The sequence below is a fragment of the Solanum verrucosum genome, unplaced genomic scaffold (assembly GCF_900185275.1).
Source record: "Solanum verrucosum unplaced genomic scaffold, falcon-dt-bn FXZP01000170.1, whole genome shotgun sequence".
Lineage (NCBI taxonomy): Eukaryota > Viridiplantae > Streptophyta > Magnoliopsida > Solanales > Solanaceae > Solanum > Solanum verrucosum.
Genome location: NW_026020395.1, coordinates 1,318,009 through 1,343,503, shown reverse-complemented (window position 1 = coordinate 1,343,503; position 25,495 = coordinate 1,318,009). Strand labels below are relative to the sequence as shown.

Sequence of the window (25,495 nt, the reverse complement as noted above, 5' to 3'; positions counted from 1 at the left end):
ATAAAGGTTTCCCTTTTCTTAACTTTGCTTAATTGCTTCAAGCCTAAGACTTAAGCATAGTCCTATTTGTTATTTTGCTGAATCTCGCCCAGCTGACAACTTGTAACCCATAAATCTTATATATAACGTCTTCTACTGAGCAATTAATGTAGCTTTGCCGGAACATAAGACTTCATTAGTAAAGTAACTAATCACTCTTATCATAAAAAATCAAGAACTCAAAGTGGTAATGAGAGAGCAACAAAAATCAGGAGTAAACTAAGCCAGGGAAGGTAATGGACAAATGCAGTCAGTGACAGGAAATCAACCAAAATCACCTAGTTTTATCATACAATAAAATACAATTCAAAGTGAAATATACTAAGCTCCCTGTAAGGTAAAGCCTCCTCTAAAATGGAACAGACCCTTTTCGCCCCATGTTGATATATTACTCAGAACTTTCAGCACTCTCCTCCACCTCGCCACCTGAATGCAGCAAATTAACGAGTTAGCGAAAATTGAAAAGAAACGTCATACCCAAAATGAGGCAAAAACTAACCATCTTCTTCTTCCTCGTCCACCACCTCCCAGTCATCATCATCATCATCATTTCCATATCGTTCATTCAAGAACTCCACAGCTGATTTAGTGAAAACCAGCTTCTCAGAATCCAATATGTCGAAAAGATTCAAAGTTCTGGGAGTCAACATCTTCAATGTGCTAATGTTTCTGCTGGAGAGAATCACATTGTCTGAAACTTCCGTCATCAAAAACAAAGATTTCTCTTTTGGGTCCAATCCCCATCTTCTCATCAAATCAATGAATTCCTTAGTCTTCGGTTTCTCAAACTTATCATCAAACTCTTCCACAACAATAGCATTCTGCGTAGCACTCGAAAGCGCAGTAGAAATAGCGAGTCTCTTTTCCTTTTTGTTAATCTTAACTGACCAATCCTTAGGTTTCGGCCCAAACACAACCCCACCACCGGGTCGTAAAGGAGTTCGGTTCGACCCACGTCGAGCTCGACCCGTTTTCTTCTGTGGGTATGGTTTGATACCACCACCCCGTACTTGGGCTCGGGTAAGGGTGGAAGCAGTACCGCGGCGTTGGTTGCGGAGGTCGGTGGTGAGCCCACGATGGACGACGGCGCGTGCGGTGTCAAGAGGGGCGGATTTTAGATTGAGAGTGGTGGAGCCCACTTCGGTACCATCAAAGGACAGAATTGGAATAGTGGCGGCGGCGACGGCGGCCTCTGAACGGATGGAGAATTGCTGTTGTTTGGATTTGAAAATGAGGTGCTTCTGCTGCTGCTTTGAGGAGTGGATGGTGTTGGAGTTAGAGAAGAAAATGGTGGAAGAAAAGAAAGATAAAGAAGAAGAAGTAGCCATTTTTGCAGTGAAGGAGCAAACTGCAAGCCTTTGGATTGGGTTATCCACAAATGAGGTAGAAGGATATCAAAATGTATTCATATTCTTTGTTCAAATAAATTTAGTGAAAATGGAAAAGCCGTATATACCCTCAAAGTATTTGAAATTGAGCACATATTTGATAAATTTAGGGCATATTTGCGAAAACAGACTCTTTACCTTCACGACGCAGCAGACTCTATAACTTCACAAGGCAATAAATGGTAAGATGTGCATATACTCTATCATTTCTAGACTTCACTTGTAGATGAGTATGTTGCTATTATTGTAAGGGCATATTTGACAAAAAAATTTTGTATGAATCAACAAATAAGGTTAATTGGGGTTTCACTTAAAATAGTGATATACTAGTGAATTCATAAGCACGGTCATATAAAATAGATAATTTATTAAATATTATTATTATATGAAAGAGGTGTTTATAAATATGATAATATATTTATCTAATATTATATTTAATATATATAAATCTAAGTTGGGGTTTTGTGAATATTTTTCAAGAATTTCTCCTTACATAAAAAAAAAATATAAAATAAAATAATAATATCTTTCTATAAATGTGCACAGACATACAATTTGATTCCACAAATAAAAAAGTAAGAAAATTACATGTGATGTATTTATTATTTTTTAAAAGTGAAAGAATACAATATTTATTCTTACAATGTATAAAAAAAATTTAAAATAAATCACAAATATACTATTTGTCAAAGTAAAAAGAAAATTAAAGAATGGATAAGGTTTTAGAGTTTGTTAATGACAATTAATATACTTTTAATATAAAATGAGTAATAATTACCATCAAATAAAGAATAATGATTTAGCCGTGAAAACTCCTACGCACTTATGTCTCAATTCTAAATAAATATAAATAATATTTGTTGTGCACATATAATTTCTTTAGAATTACCTCACTCTCCCTCCCTCCTGTTACTTTATATTTATCAATTTTCACGTCATGCCATAATTCTTGATAGTTTGAGGAACTTGAACATAATAAATATCAAATGAAAAATATATTTTAATCATTAAAATTTATTTTTACGCAATCAGTTATAAATTTTAAAACTTGATTAGTAGTTAGCAGACTTTAAAACATAATTAAGTTACTGATTTGAGCAAAAGGAAAGTAATTATAAATTTAAACATGGTTAGTACTTATAGTCGAATTCCAATCATAATTGAGATAAATTCATAAGAAAGTAATATCTCTTCAGGATCTACTCCATTTTAAAATACTAATTTGAATCAAAAGAAATTATAGACTTACAACAATCATAAATCTATATAAATTAAACTTAAGAGGCATCATAGTAATACATAAGAAAGGAAAGAAAAAATAAAATAAAATACATATATCATTACAATTTTAATCATAAAAAAATAGAAGGAAAATGAAATCAATACATAATTGTGAGCTCTTGTCTATCTACTTCACAAGACTATCACTATTCAAGAGTTTTCTTCTTGCTATTCAAGTCAAACAAAAGCATGAATATAATATAATAGTGAAAATAAATGATAACTTTGAATTGAATCTTAAGAAATAAAAAATTGAATTTATATAGGAAAAAAATGAAGGAATACCATAAGGTGTATTAACTTTTACATTAAATATTTAATGGTTATGAATATGAAAAGTTGGAAATTATGAGAATTATAAATATTATTAGTAGGGGAAATTAAGTAGATGAGTTATGATGGTGTAAAAATATATAAGCAAATATGATGGGAAAACATAGGTAAAGAAGATATAAATATAGCATATCGATTGTATTAATTGATAAACTACGTGGGGTTAATTAATTTATTAATTAATTGTATTAAATAAATTAAAGGAGAAAATATATTTAAATTTGAGAAAAAAGATAAACACTATTGTTGGCTATAAAGTTTTTATAATTTGGCATGTGAAGAGTCTTAGTTGTAAGTGTTTCTTCATTAATAAAATATTAATTTGTAATAATTAAGTGATTTACTTTTATAATAACATAATTAATTTTTTTTTTAAAAAATCTCAACAAAACCACAAAAAAAGAAAAATTGAAATGGAGGCCATAGAGAGGTGGCACATCACCTTCTCTATGTTTCTCCTCTATATATATATATATATATATATATAGATTTGAATCAATTATTAAATGGTAAGGTCATATATAAGTAAAACTATTGACGAACGGCATGTCTATTCAATTTCGCATACTTTAAGGGCATAGTTGAATCTTTTTAGTATAGAAAAAAATAGGTTTTTACAGTGTAAGCGACAAATAAAATTTCTGTGAAATGTGCTCTTTATTAGTAGTATTAATTTTCCCTTTTAGTGCCTGTTTTATAATCTTCTTGATCAAGGTTTTGGGTAGTTGGGGTGTTCAGCATGCTCTTTAAGACTTTAACTGAGCTACACCATCATAAGCCCAAAACCTTCATTTTTCTTTTATTTTGAGGCCTGTTGATGCAGCCTGCTACATTTTGATTTCCTTTTCAAATTCCCATGATATACTAAGCCCAATCCTCTGGCCCATAGCATGGGAGCTAATCAGGTAGAAGAGTTTATGGATCGTATGATGGATTATGTTAAGAAAATGAACCTTGAATCTAACTTAACCTCAATGTATACAGCATGGGAGCTAGTCAGCTAGATGAGCTTATGGTTCGTATGTTGGACTTTGTTAAGGAAATGACCTTTATCTAACTTAACCCCAACACCCAAGCTAGCTCAAGAGGAGAGAATTGTTCACGATTAGAAAGAAATCAATTTCTCCTCGTCCCATAGATGGCGGACTCAACACCCTAACTATCCCAATAGGAGACCAGATAAAGAGATCAATTTATGTTTATACCATCAATGTGAAACTCAACACCCACCTCCCACCTTCCTCCTCTACATGTTAAAAAATGGACATCTTGAGTGTGGACAATATAAAATATAGGCTCATTATGAAAGGATAATTACTTGAGATGAACATGACTCTGATACTATATTAAAAAAATAAAAATTAGGTCTAACTCAACTCAAAAATTAGATCAAGAGGGGAGGATTGTTCAAAACTATATAAAGAGATCAATTTCTTCTCATCTCACCAATATGAGACTTAACAAACCCAATTAAATTTTGAACTCATAATTTTAAATGTACCACAAGTTCGTATAAAAATCTTTAAAATGGAATATATCAAATTTAAATTTTGTATTCGCCTTTTGAACGTAACTAAGGTAAGAAGAAAGGAATAACATAAAGGAACAATAAAACAATTGTTTGACCTTAGCAAATGACGTGTAAGTTGCCACCATACAACATAGATATGTCATCTGTTATAATAAAATAAACACAATTTGATGGTCTAAAAAACTGATTAATGGTGTATAATATATTATTTAAACTCTATTTTGTTGATAAATAAAGTAGGAATTTACATCATATAAGTTTCTGCTGCTAAAATACATACTAAAATTAGGTAAGATATTCCACATTAAATTAAAAGCAATAGAAGAAGAAGAAAAGTTAATAGGTCTTTAAAAAAAAAAATCTATATTAATATGGGATTTACAATTGCCATGAAATTCTTAATCAATACTCCTATCCCAATGACTATTTATAAGTACTCATCATTCATCCTTAATCAGAGATCTCGGGTTTGAGTCCTTCAGGGTACGAAGTCACCTTTGTGATGAAGCATTTAACCCCTCAATATGGGATTTTCTGACGTGAATTTAGATTAGTTGGGCTCCAATAAGAATATCAGACACCCGATGGAAAACCAAAAAACAAATCTATTCATAAAACATAGATTCACAAGATGCTTCCCAAGAAAAATCCCTACATGCACCAACAAAGTTAGTCAAATCTTCAATTCCATTTTGATCATAGTAACAATCCTTGAACCAAATATTCACATCATCATCACTAGGAGTTGAACAGTCCATGTCTGAATCAATCCAACAATATTCAAGTTCATCAAGATTATATGACAAATTAGTTGAATCCTCTTCTAATTTCATTTGCTCTAACAAAATTGAATCATTTGTCTTAATACTAGGAGCAATATTCTCTACTTCTAAAGACTCAATCACACTTCGTAATAACTCTTCATCACTTGCCTCAAATTCTGGCTCTTCAAGAAATGACATGAAAACATCATGCTCAATATTGCTTAGTGCAAGATTTTCATTAGTGCAATATGTGGTTAAAGACATGTTGAATATGAGATAAAACAAAAGTTGAAAAATTGGAAGATTTTTGGAGAAGATTAGCTTTAATTGATAAAAATTTAGAGAGGAAAAAAATAAAGCAAATGACAATGCATTCTCTCAAGAAAAAATGGCCTATAAATAGGCATATCAAAGTAGACAACTTGATCCTACCACATGGGGTGCATCTCATACCGGAGCCAAAAGGGCAAAAAAAATTGTCAAAAATTCCAAAAGGGCACATCAATTTTTTTTAAAACCAAAAGGGCAAAATCACTTCTGACGAAGCGATTTCCCTCTGACACAATGACTAAAAATCGTTGCTTTTAAGTCGAATTTCTTTTTTCCTTACATCTCTGCAGGGGCAGCATTTTTACTTCATCCATGTCACTACTCTTCCTTTTTCCACCTTCTTCCATCACTTATCTTCCTCTTTTTTACTTCTTCCATTTAAGAAGTTAAATAATTCATATTCTTAATGCTCTCTCTTTTGTTCTTCAAATTAGATGTCTTCAAATGTCCAAAACTCAACCCCATCACCACCATCACCAACAACATATACCTCATAAAAGAATATTGAATTAAAAAAAAAAACTTCAAAAGGAGCAAGATTAAACACATCAAAAAAGAAAATCGTGATCATATGTTATTGCAATAACTCAATTATTTACTCAGTTCATTTTAATCCGCTCAACTTGTCCATTTGACATGCTAGCTAGGTTCATCCATTATTGATGATTCAACAGATCATGTGCGTCTAAGATTATTATAATTGACAGATGGAGTAGTACATTATCATATAACTAAATTAGTATAGTCAAATAATTGGAGGCGTGACAATTAATAGTTGTCCTATAGTACTGAAAAACATAATTGTCTTAATTTTAATAGACATGATTTTTATTGCAGTTGGAGAGTTGTCATTCAAGAATCATGAAGGGACCTTCAAAATAATTCAAATTATGATATGATGGATCATAAGCACATGCACACATTGTATGAATTATTTTTCAACTCATAGACACATAGTAGTTAACTTGGTACAAATTGTCTTGATTAATGGCAAATCATTAATAATACTTTTTTTACATGGCAAATAATTGATAATTACATAAAACAGATAGACAATATAATTCAAATCTTTAAAGTTAGGTGAAACTTCTATTTTTCCAACTTGTATTTTCTATAACTTTGTTTCCCTTGTTTATTTATTTCTTGTAACTTTGGCATAAGACAAATGAATAACATTTGGAGACCTTTAAAATTGTTTCTAATATTATTAAATTTAGGCATATCAAGATTGTTGAATTTGTGTAAACAATGTCTCTCAAGGGAAGTAGAATAAAAAAGGAATTTTTTTTACTTATAAAGTGTTAGATATTGTGTAGGTCTATCCAAAATGGATAATATCACAATATATTAAGAGTATCTTTAAGTTGATTTAGTCCAACAATAAATATCAAAATTAATAATTCGACGAGATGAGTATATAAATGAGGGAGTGATCATATAGGGCTCGACTTAGTGTCTTTGCCAATTCACGGTCCTGTTTACTACCTTTTACCTATAGCTTTGCTGACATAAACACACATAAAAAGTCAGTTTGTCTTGATGATCATAAATACTCGATTGATATGAATGACACACAGACACGCAATTAATCTCCAATTTAGTACATGAATTGTGATGGGTCATGTTAAACTTAGTTTAGAAAAGAATTTCCACATGTAAAGTAGAAAAGAAAAGAAAAAACTTATATAAAATAATATTAAGCAAAATTTACAGGTGAACTAGTAGTAATAATCCAAATTGGATCAAATCTTTTACACTGAGGAATTTAAAAAAAATAAAATCAACTCAGGTTCTCATTACTATTGGTTAATATTATCTACCATTGACAAGTCAGTTTGTAGCCATAGAGAATCATATACTTCATCCTCAATTGGAATGCATGTTATAAAAGTTTGAAATTCAATCATGTTGTTATTACTAGGACTAGTTAATGATGACATCTCCGTATCCATCCAACTAAAATCATCCACATCAACTAGTTCCTCTGAGCTATCTTCACCATCTTCGGGGGCGGATCTAATGTACATGTTATCTTCACAATGGTAGAAATTCAAACTCGAATTATCAATAAAGTTCAAATTTTGAACGTTATCATCATCAAATATACAATCCCCTTTAATATTGGGATATTCAAGCTCTGCTTCTAGAGATTGAATTAAAATGTTTAATTTCTCATGGTCGCAATATTCCATCAAAGGTTCATCAAGAAATGACATGAGAAACGCGCTATCATTTTCTACTAAGTTTTCTGATGCCAAATATGCCATATTTTGTAGTGAATTAATTTGAAGATGTTTAGAGAAAAAAAACTAGGAATTGGAATGGTGGTGTATGACAACTTGAGAATAATGTGTATGTCAAAAAATCAAAGGCTTAAATAGATCAATTTTTATGGGCTGGCAGGAAATATTAATATTATATAATGATTATATTCAATTAAAACAACTATACATATTTTAATATGATCATATTGGACACTTTGTCTCCTGTCAGTATAGTTTTATGGCAACATATAATATAATTGTGTTTGTAAAAATTATTGGCAATATAATGGCACCCATGCTTTAAAAAAATGATTTGAGTACCTTGAATCTTGGGATTTTATATAGTTTCTTCCTATATTATGAGTGATACATGGTACATGTACATGAATATCAGATATGCTTATCTATAAAATTAATATAGTACTGATGCATTATTTTTCAAGTTAGTGCACTGTCCCACTACTGAACCCCTATTGTTCCGGTGTCGTGTGTGCGGTGATGGATTTAGAATTTAAAATATATATATTTTAATAGCAATTTCAACTTAATATATAATAATAATTGGGTTCACATCCAAATATTTATAGCTATTTAGCGAATATTTTAACACATATAAAATTTGAACAAAAGCTATTGAGTCCATGTAAACTGACATGTCCGTCCCTATGGGAGGTTTCCAAGAAAGGGATGGCATGGTAGCATACAATAATAAAGGGAACATGAATATAACTTATACAATAATAAAGTTTAGTTCTATATATTATTTAAAGGACATGATGGAGCAGATCGATATATATAGACTATAGTACATTGAATCAAAATTCTGAACCTGTCGACTATATTGCCACTACACAATAATATATACTTAATGTTTATCAAATAATACTTTGACCCATTTTTTTAAAATTTGAAGTACTTTGAATTTGATGTAGAACATGCACAAATCATACCTGCAGACATAAAGGCTTAAATAATGAAATAAAAACAAAAGATAGTTATGGTGAAACATCATTGATCACGTGTACGTGGGTTCGCCTTGGCCATGAAATGCATGACAATTTTATTTGTTTGATATCTATGTTGAAGTTGAAGTTTCATTAATTTAGATTTGTATAGCGTAATATATAGTTGATTAAAAAGGAAATATTTTTTATTATATTTTTTTCATTTTAGAAATCAAATTCAAGACATTTGGTTGGATGACAGACTTGAAAGTCTATCTTTAGGTTATGTGTACGTAGGGCTCGATACTTGGCTACACAAATGTTTTTAGACCTTATTTATTTTTATTAAAATTAAGATATCTGAAACTGAATTTGTAGATATATTTTAATCATTAAATTAAAATATTATCTCTAGATTTAATATTAAATGATTAAGACGATTTGTATTTCACATTTGAATGAGAATAATTTAGTTGTTTATAAGCATAATAAATATATATACAATTAAAATAAAAATAGTTCATATTTTTTTAATAAATAATAAAATGAAATTATTATTATTTGATTAAAAAATGAAAATATTTATGTTCATTATTAATGGTGGAGCTAGATGGTTTGTTGTTATGGTGATGGTGTTAATGGTTGATGTTAGTGACTAGTAATGATAATGGTTGATTGCATGATAATGACAGTTGATAGTAATAGTAATTGTGGTGGTGAAGTTGATTGATGTTAGTAATTGACAATATTGATGATGAAATGTAAATTTGTCCAGGGGTATTATTTGATATTTTATATATGTTTTTTCACATATCATTTCTATAAAGATGTATATTTACTACTTAATTTTCACAAAATATGTTGATGACATCGCTTCACTCAAAGTCTGAAATTCATTAGCTCGATTATTTTAGATTTACATCGAATAAATGTGTTAAGAAGTTGTTTATTTCAAGGTTTTGATCCAAAATATTTTAATTAAATATGGAGCAATATCAACTATTGATATTTTTTCTTGAACTTTGTATATGGACATTTGCTTTAGTATCGAGTAGTGACTTGTCATTGTCCATTTAAATATTCGAATAAAAAATTATACCCTGCCAAAATGCAATTGGAAATGGCCTTCCTAAAATAATTTAATTAATGATTATTATCATTTTTTTCTTTAATCATTATTATATACATAACCCTTGATAGCAAAATCGTTTTTTCCCTGTAATTTAGTTATAATAATATTGAATTTTGGTTGCATATTTGTTGTTGTTTGGGTGAAATGAAAACAAGTATTAACAAAGAACAATAATGAATTTTGTACCATTAGATTACTTAATTATGTAATTGTAGGTGAATATTTTGTTTAACATTAAATAGTAATTTGATCATTAAAATTGATAAATAGCATACTATGAGGTTAAAATTCACCAATAATTTAAAATTCTTTTTACATAATGATATATATAACTTAAATCTAAATTAGAGAAGACTAATAGATTTAATTAAAGTACTCTGTATATAATGAGTGAAATGTCTAATTTAGTTATCAAGATTCTTTCTTTTCTTACACCAATTTAAATTTATATCTAAACAAAAACTTTATACGTTTTGTTCTTGCCACAAAGAATGATAATCATTTTCCTCAAAGGAAACGGTATCAGAGTAGTTAGAGATCCCACTAACAACCTCATAATCTTGTCCATAGTTGTTGTCCATGTACCACAAGTTCATTTCATCGCTAGGGTATGAAGGGACCATCTCCATCTCCATCTCCATCCAACTAAAATCAAGATCATTTGATTCAACAAAATCTTCGCTTTGACATTGACCAATAGTATTCTGCGATTGCAAATTTTCACCATTATAATTTCTCTCTTGCTTGTCTTGGAAAGAATCATGACCATGGACCCTTACTACCAATTCAGATACTACATTATTAAAAGTAGGATAAGATTGAGTCTGATCAATTTCGGCTTCAAGACATCTAATAACACTCGTTAATCTCTCATCATCATGATGATCATCACCTTGCATGTCATCAAGTAAAGACATAACAATGTCACCGTCGATTTGTGACACGTCGAAGTTGCTCAAGTCATCACAACCGTCGATCCATGTCCAGTTCTCAACAGCTAACAAATTAGCCATACCTTAATATCAAAATTTGAACACTAAGTAGTAGTAATATTTGAGGAGAGAATTCAGTAGATAATATGAAATTTGAACAAAAAAGCTGGCATTTAAATAGGCCAAGATTATCCCCCCCCCCACCCCCCCACCCCCCCCCAAAAAAAAACACCACCACCACACACACATGGCACAACAAACAAAATAAATTAAAATAAATGAATAAAAAACTTTTTAAAAAATGGCATCACATCTTATAAAAAATCCCAAGAAATTAAAGTTAGTCAAGTGGCATATCTACACGTGGTCTGCTTCCTACTTGACTCACCAATCAAACAATTAGGTGGTCCTAATTAACTAAACAAGAAAATGATGGAATAATTAGACTGAATACATCGAGGACCCTTAAAGTTGTATCTAAATTTCATTTAAACACTTGAAATATGACATGTTCTTACATAACACATGATAAAATGTCTATTAGTCACTACCGACTAGAAATTTGAAAAAGTGTTTATGCTCATCTTTTTAAGCATCAAACGTTAATCATATGCTTTAATCAGACACAATAGTTTCAATAAAACACAAAACTCCAAGTCTATCCCAATTGACACTTATATAACAATGAAAGGAAGTAATATATTTTATATGATTATAAAATGAAAATATATGATAAAAATATTTCTCATACATTCAGATTTCTCAATTAAACTACATCTAAGAAATGAACTAACTCGTTCGAATAAGCATATAGAATAAAACACTTGTTATTCTAACCAAGAAAATTAGTAGTATAAATGTTATAATGACAACACATACATATATTTTCAGGATTAATGGCCCCACTAATTAAATTCTGGTAATGAATAGACAAATCAAATTAAAGAGGGCCATACATGAGACAATATCAATCTAGGAGATTATGCATGACCGAATAAGAATAAAGTTATATATATAATTATATATTATACTTATCGCAATAAAGAATTAAACTAATTATGTTTAATTAGTGATCGAACGATATAGCACTTGGACCATATTTTAATAGATTAAATTCCAATTAGTGGAGCAATTAGGAAGTTTCTTGCTAATTGCCTGATAATTTTAATTAGAAATATGATTATCGCCTAACTTATTCCATACTAGAACATTATTATTGAACCTTATAATGTAGATTCTTTTTCTATAGAAATTTATAAATATTTAGATTAATTTATCCATTACTTTTAAATGTTGACTTAAATGTTCAGATTCCTAAACACATATACAAAGAAAAAAAAAGTTAAGTTGTATCACTATGAATGGCGGAGCCAGAAATTTGATAAAAAAATATGCAAATTATCTTTTCATATAATAAAGGTATGCAAAATTTAATATAAATTCATAATAAAACATTTAATTTCTATACCTCGCATAATTTTTCGATATCAGACTACTTTTGCCTAAGGTGGTTCCACCCATTATAGGAGATAGTCAATCGTATCAATTTTTGGTATCAAAATATCATGATACATATCAATTATTTGGTTAGTGATGCATTAATATGAACATGGTTTTTTTAAGACAAGGTGTGCCCAGAATAAATTAGATTCTTAGATTATAAGATATTAATAAAGCAATAACACAGAGAATTGTTGCATCAAGCATTGTCTTTAGGTTAGCAGAATATAGTGGACTCTAATTATTTTTGTTTCTTACCTGTAAAATTTCGACCATCCAACACAATATTTGGCGCACACATGTTTCCACCACATATATATATACGATAAGTTTAGTTGGTTGTATTCTCTACGGAAAGAAAATTATAAGTTATAACACATAATTTTTGTTTATCTGTTCTAATTTTGATGAACATAGTTTCGATACCACGGAACTACTTGGCGAGGGTGACATGAACCGATAGAAAGTGCACCATGTGATGTGATCCCCACTATATATCCACTAATAAAATGCTAATTTATTAGGCCAAAAAAGATTTAGAGAAGAAGAATGAGAAAATGTGTTAAAAGGATACATTTATTTTCTATTGTTTATGCTAAGAGTTTTCAAGTATTATATAAAGTTTATGCATTGTATGTACTCTTGAATGATTTTTAAATGAAATTAGTTCCACCTTAAAATATCATAATGTAATATTTAAAAAAAAATGGTGAAACACACGTGTATATATTTAACTTTGATACGTGCATTTACCATTTAAAACTTTGAAATTTATAAAATGACATCAAAATATCAAAAATAAATAATGATGAAGCATTCATTTTCTTCTTTATATGTGTTTAGTTCGTTTAGAAATATCTAACTGTCACAAAAAAAAACAAGACATATTCGTGATATCTAATGTATTATAGTTCGTATGCACTAAACAATTTTGATTCTTTAAATTTATCAAAAGTTAGTACTTTAAATCTCCACTAAATACTTGTCGAACTTTATCAAAATAGTCCCTTGTGTATAATCACAAGTGTTCTTTGGTCCTTTACTTTTATACTTTTAAACATAAATAGTCCTTTTATGTTTGTAAAATGTGGAAGTGTATATGTTTGGGCTGGTGAGTCGGTTTTTGTGAATTGTTTAGGTTTGTAGTGAATACGGCCTTTTAAGCTAAACAAAGAAATGGGCTTTTACCCAAAATGGCCATTGGCCCATGGGCCTTCTTTCATTTGAACTTTTTTCTCTTTATATTATGTTAATCCCATTATGTATATATGTAATCAACTACTATAATTTGTTACTATCATTTAAAAAAGGGAAAATTGTATATAATAGCAAACAATTAATTCAAATTAAATGTTATAAATGTACTTTGATTTAATTGTACCCTATAGCAAACTATTGCTATTTTCGCCACTCTCCCTGGTGGAATCTCACTCGCCACTCTCGTTTGGTGGCAGTCTCACTCGCCTCTCTCACTTTATCCAAAAACGCAAATGTATAAAATGCGTTTGTGTTTGTATAAAGCGAGAGAAAATTGTATATATACATATATTTTCGTTCCCCTCTCTCCCCTCTCCTAGATCTCGCTCACCACTCTCCCAGATCTCGTTCGCTCACTCACCTCTCTCACTTTATACAACAAGAAACGAAATGTATAAATTGCACTTCTGTTTGTATAAAGCGAGAGAAAATTGTATATACACATGCAAATACATATATCTTCGTCCTATACACTTATAATTATACAATATATATAAATATTTTCCTGCCCAGTTTTTTTTTGTCTTTCTCTCTTTCTCGTTTTATACATACACAGATTATACAATTGATCTTTTGTATACAACTGCTTTCTTTGTATATGTATAGCGAATTATACAACTGTTTTTTTTGTATATGTATAGCGAATTATACATATATATGTTTGCTATGGAGCGCAGTTATGCAAACTTTGCTATAGCATACAAATATGAATTTTGTGTTTGCTATATCTATCACGAAGGGAAATTAAAAATAAAATTTTTGGGAGTAGTAAAATAACTAGAGAAAAATAATAATAAATCCTAAACAGATAAGTTGTAATATAGGAGGTTATACTTAAAAAAAATTTAGAATAAACAATAAAAGTTGATATAAACCTTCTACCTTATATATTATATAAAGTTGATGGTCATGTGATATTTTTATCTTAGAAATGAGAGTTTTAGAAAATTCTTCAAAAATATTGTTAGTTGTAGAATTCATAAGGTTTTGTGGTATCGTGGAATAATAATAATTGTTATAACTTATAATTTACCCGGAAGCAAATTATGAGTGATTTCGCACCCATAACATGCAATCATACACGTAGGTCTATCGTTATCTTTATTTATCATTGTAGATAATTTTTAAAATCTTCAAGATAAAAATATATTTTTTTGAAAGTCATTATCTATAAATAGTGTAAGAAGTTCTTTACACATAGTGGCAAGTAATTATATCTAGTTATCTACTATCAGCATAAGAAAATTATTTACACCATAAAGTTACATTTTAAGAAGGTTTATATGTAAATATCATTCAAATATAACCTAATACCGTAAACAAAAAAACAAATACACACTAACATGTGTATAATTAACCTCAATCTTCAATACACAATATATAAATCATGTAACAAAAAAGAGAGGAAAGAAGAAAAGATTAACGATGAGAAATATTGCACATATAATATGGATTCGGAAGAAATTTAAAACTTTGATCAATCAAATGCATCGATCGTGCATGTGATACTTTCTCATGCACTCTCATAGTCACCACCGCGGAAACTACTCCCACCATCTCCGCTATAGTTATCGTCTCCATCATCTTCCTCTCCTCCGTCAGCACTAGCATATCCATCATCACCACCATCATCATTTTCATAGCCACCATCAACGGTTGGTGTACTATCAACCCCGTTAACACTATCATTAACGGAGTTATTCTCACCATTTCCACAATAAATACCCTCATCATGACTAATGTATCCACTATTAGCACCATCATCATCATCATTTGTATAGACGACTTTAGTGGTGGACTCTCCTAAAGCAATTGTATGCGTTGCACTTTTTTGTGTGTACGTATAATATTTATCATCATCTTCAACATCAGATAAATCAGGATCTAACGGAGGTGAATGAGGAAAGCTCCAATCGCGCCTTATACTTCGATCTTTTTCGAAGCCTCCGCTACATAAACAAGAGAAAAGGGATGTCATGTTGAGTTCTAATTAATTGTTCGTATGAAGAAGGATGATTAACATTATTAAGTAGCACTAAGTAGGATTAAAATAATATTGGAACTTATCAAGTTGTTTAATTAAAATACTAATAAATGTGCAAATAATGGGGAGATTTTTTATTTTTATTTGGTAAACTAGTTAAGCCCCACGGAGTTTGTTTATAATTTTATGATTAATAAAATTAGAGTGGTTGAAAGCTGAAAACTACTTCAGTAGAAAACAATATAATATCGAAGCTGGAAAATTTTATCCTATAGTCAACAGAAATAATATTAGTAAAATATATTGGCATATATATATCACATTAAATAAGCTCAACCACATTTTATCAGCAACTTGTCACCAATTTTTTGTCACATGAGTTGGCATATGCTTCTTGGATATACTACAATTAAAGAATTTTAACTTATATGTATTTTGTAGTGTAAACAATATATTTTATATCTTCATCTTATGAAAAAATATTTATGTGTAATTTTTTACGTAAAAATGAGATTTATATATCTTAAAAATAAAACAGGTTATTAGCTGAAACAACTTGTTCATATAAAATATCATTTTTATTATATTATATTGACGGATATTAATTTTAATTAATTCAATAATCAAATAGAGGAGTACTTATTCTTTTATGGGGAAATAAGAAGAAGAAATTAAATTATAACATTTTGTACAAATAACATATCTAATTACATAAATTCTCACCAAAATAACATAATAAAATAGGAAAAAAAAACTAGCCACATGCATGTGGCACGTAAACATTATCCTTACAATATTAGTTTAATAGCTACGATTCTGACCAAGTCAACTTCCTCCACCATCACCACCTCCACCATCATTACCACCACCACCATTACCACCATCACCATCTATAGCTATGCTTGTCAAAGCTGCTGACATGGCAGCAGCGCCAGCCACGAAGGCAGCACCACCGCCACTCACGTCATTGCCATTATAATTTCCCCCTCCTATTCCACCAGAACCATAAGTTTGATCAGAAATTGACGCTCTATTTCTTCGCCTCGCATCGATCCCCACAGGACGGTGCTTCTTATTGTTGCCTTTCTTATAACAAGAAGTGAAGTAAATAACAGATACAACAAACGCAAAAAGAAATAATATGATTGCTATAACAAACCCCTCCATTATTATGATACAAAAACTTTGAAGAATTGAAAAAAGATGGAGGCTTTGGATTTTAGAAGGTACTTGAACTTAATTACGTGACACTTTTTCAGGAAAAACCGATGTGTGCATGTGAGTTCAATTTAATTTAAGTTTTCTTCAACTTGGGTTCGTTGACTTTGTGTAATTAATTTCTTGAATTTTCTTTTGATGACAACTAGGCTACTCTTTTATTAATTAATCAGGTTTGCTTGATTAGTGTGTATTTATTTTCTTGATCGACTATATAGCTAATAAGCATTGATACATTTGTTACAGTAATTACATCTTCTTTAGAGTTTGTCCAACTCTTGATCAAACTAAACTACTACCTCCTCCGTATAGTTGTCTAAAATTATTTGTCGTTTTAAAAATTCGTAGTAGATTTCATAAATAGAGGAAACATTTAATGGAGAGACTATAATTTAGATAAATAAGGATAAATTAATCAAATATCCCTCCTAATTAACATTCCTCAAGGGTCGTATAAATGACAGATAATTTAAGACGGAGGGAGTAACTCTCTGGATACCTTTATAGAGAACCCACCCAAATCACGTGATAGAATCACTTGAATGAAGGATTTTTAATATCAGGATATGGATTTATGTTACAAAAGGATAGTTTTGAATACAAAACATTCTGTTTTTTTTGTTTCCCACCCGGTATCCGGAACCCATATTGGAGCCCCAACTAAATCCAGATCGCGCACTGCAAGGCCCATTCGAGGATGGCGCTCCCAACAAAATTTTCTCCATACCCCGAGCTAGCACCCGAGACCTCTGATTTAGGATGGAGCACCACAATCCATGTTGGTGAATACAAAACATCATGTTACAAAAGTATAACCCGAACAAAACATCAAAACAAATACAGTAGGAATTCAACTATTGTAATGACTCTCTTTATGTGCTTCACCTCCATGTACAAGAGTCAATTCTCTCTTTCAACAATACACCTGAATGCAAAATCTACGTCGAGCAACCAATTTAGCTTGTTCCAGAAGTCGCGATTTCTTTTACCTGCAAGTGGTTGTTTCGAGGATGCCTAGGATGGCTGATAAAGTCCTAACATATGTCCATCCACACACCGCAAAGCAGCAACCTACAAGGACCATATACAGTATGTGATAGGTCAGTTTCATCAACATAAATGCTGAATGCAGAACAAAATTCTGATCGATGTGTAAATAACGAGCATAAACCAATGCCAGTCAACAATTTTGAAAGCAACCTTAAGAAATTTTGGTTACCTTTCCATGGATTTCATATTTGATGGGGCCATCCAACTCGGCACCTAAAGCCAATAGTTTGGTCACCGAATTGTTTATGTCATCAACTGTAAAGGATAGGAGGGATGAGTATCCCTTCTGCACAACAATGTCACTGTAAAACAAAAGTTAGCAGCTAACCAGTTGTATGACGCTCAATAACAATAACAACAACAACAAAAAAAAAAGACAGAATCACAAACAGAAACAAGTGACCAATAAGACAGACAATTGTCATAGTTTATGCCTAATTGAGATGCAGACTAAAACTTGAAGCAACTGCACGCAACATTGGGAAGGCTATTAAATCAAGCAACGACAAAAAATGCAGCTAAATACAAACCACAGAATATAGTAAGCGAAGGTTATCAAGCTAGGCTTACCATATATCTGAAAGCAAACAAAACAGAACTCTAGACTAAGCAGCATATCTAGGACTCTGAAGGTGATGCAGTAACAGTTAAGGTTTATAACAACTTGACCTTATCTTGACAAGTACAAAGTCTTTCAAACAACAAATCATCCTTGTATGCACTGAACCGGCCTTAGTACATATACTAGATGGCTCATAGTTGCACTAAAAGGGCTAAAATGTTCCAACACTTCAGCTCGTATGGATGTGGTTAAAATATACATTTTCCTAGACTTTCTGAACACTCGTTACAGCTCAAGAATCTGATCCAAGATGTATCTTCTGTTTGATAGTCCACAAGTATCCAGCTTAATATCAGATTCTTTTAAAGGAGCTTGAGTGAGCTGCTTTGCATCACTGTCTACAACGCCTATAAACTTTGTCCTGCCAGAGCTGCCCAATTTGTAATTCCTCAACAAAAGACCAGCATATTATTCCTCCTCACAAACAAATTTCGTGCCAGAATTGTTCATATGTTATTCCTTGATCTAAAACTAGCATAGCACATGTAACTCACTATGATGTAAAATAAAAAAGAGGATTTTCTCAAATCCAATTTACTCTAACTACGGGAATAATTCATTTTTCTTAAAGTATATTAACCAATGATATTAAAAGGCAAGCCACTGGCAAAATTATCAGCTTACAAGGGAAGGATCAAATACTCCTGATGTCCCACGAAGTTTGCCATTTTTTAATTGAATATGTTCCAAGGAGGTACACTATAGTAGCTTAACGAAGTTTTGTTCCTTCTATAGGTTGAAGATGTACATAAGCTCAGAAAAGACTCTTGAGACATATGTTCTTTATTCCCACCAAAACATCTACAATTTCTCTTACGCCAAATACTCCAAAATATGCGTATAAAAGCTGCTTCCCAAAGCTGCATTCAACTCTTAGCAATGAACTGTCCATTCCAATTCAAACTAAGAGAGCTTTTTACCAAAATTAAAAAATGTATATATTTTTACCATTTTGATATGAGGAGAAATGCAAATTATAGTTCTCGAAAATCACTCTTACAATATAGGACACTGAATCAGAAGAACCCAAAATGAAGACATTATCATCATCAATCAACTGCTTTTTTTTCCCATACCCCTCCCTAGGAGTTCCCACCCTTTTTGCTCCCTTGGACTCGAACTTACAACCTTCGGGTTGGAAGTGAGGATACCATCCGCGAAACTCTCTCTTGTCAATCAACTACTTGTTAGGAGAGAAACACTAAAATATCCTGAAATTCTTAAAAGCCGCTAACTTTTAAATCCAAACATATTAAACTACCCAGCACCAAAACCCAAATTAAGAACTTCAACACATCTTTCTGAACAATAACATTTTAGATGAATATTCAAGAACAATATAGGCAAGGGAAGGAAACACATTTAATAAGCAAATATCTTGAAAATCCAAAAAAAAAAACACCAAATTTCAAATATAAGCAGACCAAACTACCAAACCCCAGAACCCAAAAATGTGAACTTTAACACATCTTGATCCACAATCAACTGTTTAGATGATGATTCAAGAAATTTGCCAAAAGAGAGAAAAGTACCTTGATGAATGCATGAGAGCAAGTTTGAGAGGCCCAGATTGGAGCTCAGCCCATCTATGAGTACAGACATTAATGGAGAAATCCAAACCCTCTGAGTAAAGTCTTGCTGCTTTTGGTACATCCTTGTGTAGCTGTAGTACCCATCTGAATGATGCTGCCATTTTCACCCAAAAGTGAGACAGACCCTCTTCGTTTAGCTGCTCTATCGGTCGGGTCGGGTCGCCTGGTTCAATTAACACACACATTTCAAATTATGGACCCGAATTAAAGGGAAGGTGTTAGGCACCTAAAAAGTCCATTAAAATTGGTTTAACTTACCGGACATGAATTAATAACTAGGCTTTGGTAAGTCGTTATCTAAATCACTTCATTAAAATAATAAGTTATTTTATAAATTTCCGAAATTAAAATAAATGTTTTTGATAGTATCGTATTATTTTATTTAATGGACAAAAAGACTAATATTAACAATGTTGATTATAAATATATTAGTTACTAGGAGTAACGTTTTATGCATAAGTTGTAGGGTCGTTTGGTTTGAATTCAAGTTATGATAGGATCAATTATGATCTGATAAATTATGATAAGATTAGCTATGATGGGATTATTTTTTATTGAGTATTTGGTTTGTTGTATTCAAAATAATAAATTTTAAGAACAATTGATTTGTTTACAAAAATGCCCTTTATAAATGTAAAAAGTTATGTAACAAAATGGTTGAAAGAGACATTTTTGTCATTTACTTATTTTATCCCGGGATAAATTATCCCGGGATTACTATACCACCCAAAGGGAGGGATAACCTATCCGGTATTAATTATTAATTCTGGGATAAGTTATCCCGAACTTGCCAACCAAACAACAAATTAAGTGGTACTATAATTTAATCCCAGGACTATTTGGTATTATCCTTCACACCAAACGACCCGTAGGGTTTCGATAGCATATTCCTCTCTCAACCTGAATTCAATCAATAAGAAAAGAAATACAGTAAAACCTCTATAAATTAATATAGGTGGGACCATGAAATTTTATTATTTTATAGAGATATTATTTAATCGATAAATTAATATTTATTACTTTAAAGAATGATTTGAGAATTAATGAAGGTTAATTTTGAATATATCAAAATCATTGTATCTTACTAATTTATATATCATATTTATTGATTTCACATAAAAAAAATATTATACATAAAGTACAACGAATACATCAAAATCATTGTATCTTACTAATTTCAACCTTGTGATGCTGGGATAATAAGATCTTTCAAGATGTATTATCAAACAGATTTTATTGTAGGATATTAGAAGACTATGAAGTGGGACAAACTGATCCAACAAAGATTAATGTTTTAGATGCTATCAATTTTGCAATCCCTGTTTGGACAAGTTCAGCAAGAGACAATATCAAATTATTTTCGACACTGTAAAATTCGTTCGGGAGATGCAATCTTAGAGAATTTGAATGAACCTACTTGTGAAAATGTCATTCATGAACTTGAGGTCATTGATTAATGATCTTGGTTACCATAATAAAATGGATGTCAATAACCTGTTGGATTATTCGGGTGAAAGTGATACATGGTCAGAGGTCCAGAGCTTAGAATAAATTGTGGATACCATCGGAAAAAGCAATGTTGATGATGAAAGTTGAAGATGATACTATACCTTTGGAACCAGTTATGCGTAAGGAAACACTTATCGCATCTAGAACTCTTCACAATTTTATGGTGTAGTTCGAAAAGACAACACCGGAGCTCTTGGATGCAATAAGAAAAGTTAGAGATGAGCTTCAGCTAGATTTAAATTTTAAGAAAAAACAGAACACGATAGAATAATATTTCACTAAATTGTCTTAGATATATTTGTACTTTTAAAGAATTATTAATTTATGATATTAATGGGACCATATATTTATATAGGGATCTTCTGGAAATATATTATCTTATTATCTTATCGAAATTGATGATTTTTTCCATTGGCCCAAGTCGGGACCCAAAAAAAATATTATTTTAAAGAAATTATTAATTTATAGAGGTTTTACTGTATGGTGCAATCTATACCCACGTCTAATATAGAAGTCCCTCATTTAAGAGAACAAAATCATTTACTTTAAATTTGTTGGTCAGGATTGCATGTTAACATGTATGTGTAACGATTTAATTCAAATTGAAAACCTCTAGACAATCTAATATTTTGATTTACATCGAGGAAATAACCTTGCCACAATTAGGGTGTACATGAACGGATTGATTCGATTTTTTCATATATCAATTAAATAATTTGTGTCAAATTTTAAAATTTATAAATCAAATCAAACTAATAAAATTTGGATTTTTCAACCTTGAATTTTTGAGTTTCAATTTTTTCTTCGATAAAGTATTATACATATCCATAATCCACCCATAAACTCAATTATCCCACGTTAGCACCAATTTTTTTCTCTAAAAATGATAAAGAACATGTGGCCCCAAAAGGCATAACAACACACTATCACAGAACATATATCAAGTGAGGTAAAAGGTCTCTATATGCACACTAATTCACAACAGATCAATCTTTACCGTGGATATCTAACATTAAAAAATCAAAACAAAGATTCATAATGGTTCGATTTCCCATTTTCTCTTCTCCTATTCTAATTAAAAAGATTAAAAAAAATTGTAATTTAATTCAAATTAATCTCCATAACTGTCAGAGTCATAATCACCATCACTACCATCGCTACAAAACCAGTATAGCTATGGTTGCACCACCTTCGAGAACAGCTCGTCCGGGCTCGGCCAAGCCAATCATATTCCTGTCTCTCAATCCGCGGGCCCCACTACCCGCGGCCATTTCCATGTCAGCTCGTTCTTTATCCTCGTCTTTCTGGCGTTTGTAGCGCCATATGGCGCACAAAATTATTTAAAAAATGCAGAATATGATCGCAAAAATGGCTAAGTCCATAATGAATATGACAACTATTTTAATTTGAGGCTATTTATAGCAAGCCATTGACCAATTACGATATTATTTTTTCCTTATTATTCATAGGATTACTTTTTAATGTACTCAAGTTGTATTATTTTTTGGCTCTTCATATGCAATCCTTAAATCAAATCACTAGCGCTTACTTTGGAACTTTTCATTTTATACTATATTTTTAGTTTCTTTCAACTATAGGAGTATTATGAATTGTTCTACTGATATCTCTGAGCTCTTTTTGGTCCGGTGAAATATGCTTTTGACTTAACATCATCTAATTAATCTATAGATTTTAGTACCTTTCTTTCCATTTCGATTTGTGTGTCACCCGAACAATGAAGAAAAAGTACAGTAATGAAAACAAAGTTTCTTAACAATGAAGAAAATGGTTTCTTGCAAATAAAAAAATAAGTTTTACGAGTGACATTTCATATTGATTATGTCCTTCACACCTTCCAACATACCTCATCTTCACCTTCACCCTCACTTTCCATGATATGTGTTTAGATTATATACAAATGTTACATTTTTTGGATATTAGAGATGGAAGACTTATTCTTAGAGAAGTGCAAATACTGTAGGACTTGAATTGTGAGATTTATTTTTTAATTCATGGAGGATAAACATACATGGACCAACCGTAGGTGTTTGTGTAACATATGTAATCGGCAACTCAATATACGCATAAAATTACAAGTGTTTGTCGTTTAACCATCGAACTTATATCTAATTATGCATATATAAGTTATTTAGAAACTTAAGTCAACCACCTCCGCATCCACCACAACCACCGCAACCACCTCCGCCATCAGCGCCACCACCGAAACAACAACCCTCCTTAACCGTATCACCGCTACCAACCACTGTCTCTGCCACTGCACCGCCTGCGACAGCAGCTCCTCCGGTGCCGGACAAACAAATCACCAACGCAGTTCTAAATCCATCGGTTCCACAACCTATTTCCACATCGCCTACTCTTTTTTCCTTGATCTGCTTGCGTGCGTAGAGGCATATGACGCATATGGCGCACAAAATCGTCAAAATTATTATCAGAAAAACGGAGAGTATGCTCACAATCATTGGCATATTATCCATTGTAAAGATGCTTGCTTATCCTTCGACCTTCAGGATGACTCAGTTGGTTTGAAGGGGTGACGGATGACCCAAGATCAATCCTCCATCAATACCTTCTGAGTCGAGCCTATCGTACTACATGCTATTATACCATGGGGGTTTACCCGCAGAAAGTGCTCAGCGCACAGAGTCCTCACTCAAAGGACAGATGTTATGGCAGAGCTTATAGCAACGGCAGGTTATCCTGGAGTTCCAAAAAGAATATGTTTGCTTGACAACGTAACTATTTTAGAGGATATTTATAGGATGTCATCGACCAAATAAGTACGATAATATTTTTTTCCTCTTCACAGACCATAGGACAACTTTGGAATTTTTCATCCAGGGGTATCAATGAATTGTTCTACTGAATATGAGCTCATGTTTGGCCTAGTATAGATAATATAATTGACATAAGATCATCTAATTAAATCTATAATTTAAGTACCTTTCTTTCAAATCCTAAAGAGAGTAACCTTGAATTTTTTGGACAAAAATTATTCTATCAAAATTGGATTGATTAGTTTATTCCCCGCTTCCATAACTCAATTTCTTACAACTTTATTGTACTACAATGTAATTCCAAAAGTAGGATGTTGAAATCTTTAAGTTTTTTTTTGAAATAAAATTTACATATTTGAAAACTATGTAAAAAGTACTGTAAGTTACAATAGATAATTCAAGATATTTGAATATTATATTAAGAAAATTACAGTTGAAAAAAAGATTTATTTAACTTTCAAAATCTGAAATTAGGTGTCACATAAGTATGTTTTAAAAGGCTATGCCTTGAACACGGAAATATCAAACAACTTTTTTGCAACATATTTATATGTTCGTATCACAATATCTTGAGGTATGTTGAGTGGTAATATATCCCATTAGTTATATAGTAAAAAACATAATAATTTATAATCGTATGGTGAAATTGACGTAATGTATTTCCCAAAAAACAGAACACAACATACATATCCATGCCTATACTCAATCATCTCACCTTAATAATCATGTTGTACAATGTCAACGTTAATATATTGTGTAACATATTGCATGAAGATCAATCTTACTTCCCCAAAGAAAAAAAAATTCACCAATAAACTCTCTTTTACTCCATCTCCTAAAAGAGTAAAAGAGAAAAACAATCAAAAAAAGAGGTAAAGGCCAATAATATGTACTTAGATCCATTAAGATTAAGACGTCTGAATCATTTTTTTAAAACTATAAATCAATTCAAAGTTATCTCCACATCCGCTACAACCGCAACAACCGTCACAATCGCCTCCGCCATCAGGCGTTTCCGGCATAGGACGAA

General features: G+C 31.3%; 5 protein-coding genes across 5 annotated transcripts; all 5 read right to left on the bottom strand.

The window, feature by feature from the left end:
* Positions 1–263: 263 nt before the first annotated feature.
* LOC125839320 (50S ribosomal protein L4, chloroplastic) lies at positions 264–1,450 on the bottom strand. Its single transcript, XM_049518313.1, has 2 exons — positions 539–1,450; positions 264–465 (listed from the first exon to the last, which is right to left on the bottom strand). Exons 1-2 carry the CDS (start codon positions 1,365–1,367, stop codon positions 428–430), a joined length of 867 nt encoding a protein of 288 aa, XP_049374270.1. The 5' UTR covers positions 1,368–1,450; the 3' UTR covers positions 264–427.
* Positions 1,451–7,465: 6,015 nt separating this feature from the next.
* LOC125839333 (uncharacterized) lies at positions 7,466–7,933 on the bottom strand. Its single transcript, XM_049518330.1, has one exon. The coding sequence runs from the start codon at positions 7,931–7,933 to the stop codon at positions 7,466–7,468; it is 468 nt and encodes a 155-aa protein (XP_049374287.1).
* Positions 7,934–10,367: 2,434 nt separating this feature from the next.
* Positions 10,368–11,080, bottom strand: LOC125839332 (uncharacterized). Its single transcript, XM_049518329.1, has one exon. It carries the CDS (start codon positions 11,017–11,019, stop codon positions 10,471–10,473), a length of 549 nt encoding a protein of 182 aa, XP_049374286.1. The 5' UTR covers positions 11,020–11,080; the 3' UTR covers positions 10,368–10,470.
* A 5,424-nt stretch (positions 11,081–16,504) lies between these two features.
* LOC125839223 (glycine-rich cell wall structural protein 1.0-like) lies at positions 16,505–16,846 on the bottom strand. Its single transcript, XM_049518192.1, has one exon. The coding sequence runs from the start codon at positions 16,844–16,846 to the stop codon at positions 16,505–16,507; it is 342 nt and encodes a 113-aa protein (XP_049374149.1).
* A 6,986-nt stretch (positions 16,847–23,832) lies between these two features.
* Positions 23,833–24,165, bottom strand: LOC125839221 (uncharacterized). Its single transcript, XM_049518191.1, has one exon. It carries the CDS (start codon positions 24,163–24,165, stop codon positions 23,833–23,835), a length of 333 nt encoding a protein of 110 aa, XP_049374148.1.
* Positions 24,166–25,495: the final 1,330 nt, after the last annotated feature.

Bases quoted from the DNA above. Each gene is read 5' to 3' on its own strand.
- LOC125839320 (XM_049518313.1), bottom strand. From the start codon at position 1,367: ATGGCTACTTCTTCTTCTTTATCTTTCTTTTCTTCCACCATTTTCTTC. The intron at 466-538 runs GTTAGTTTTTGC...TGCTGCATTCAG, and splicing joins GGACGAGGAAGAAGAAGATG to GTGGCGAGGTGGAGGAGAGT.
- LOC125839333 (XM_049518330.1), bottom strand. From the start codon at position 7,933: ATGGCATATTTGGCATCAGAAAACTTAGTAGAAAATGATAGCGCGTTT.
- LOC125839332 (XM_049518329.1), bottom strand. From the start codon at position 11,019: ATGGCTAATTTGTTAGCTGTTGAGAACTGGACATGGATCGACGGTTGT.
- LOC125839223 (XM_049518192.1), bottom strand. From the start codon at position 16,846: ATGGAGGGGTTTGTTATAGCAATCATATTATTTCTTTTTGCGTTTGTT.
- LOC125839221 (XM_049518191.1), bottom strand. From the start codon at position 24,165: ATGGATAATATGCCAATGATTGTGAGCATACTCTCCGTTTTTCTGATA.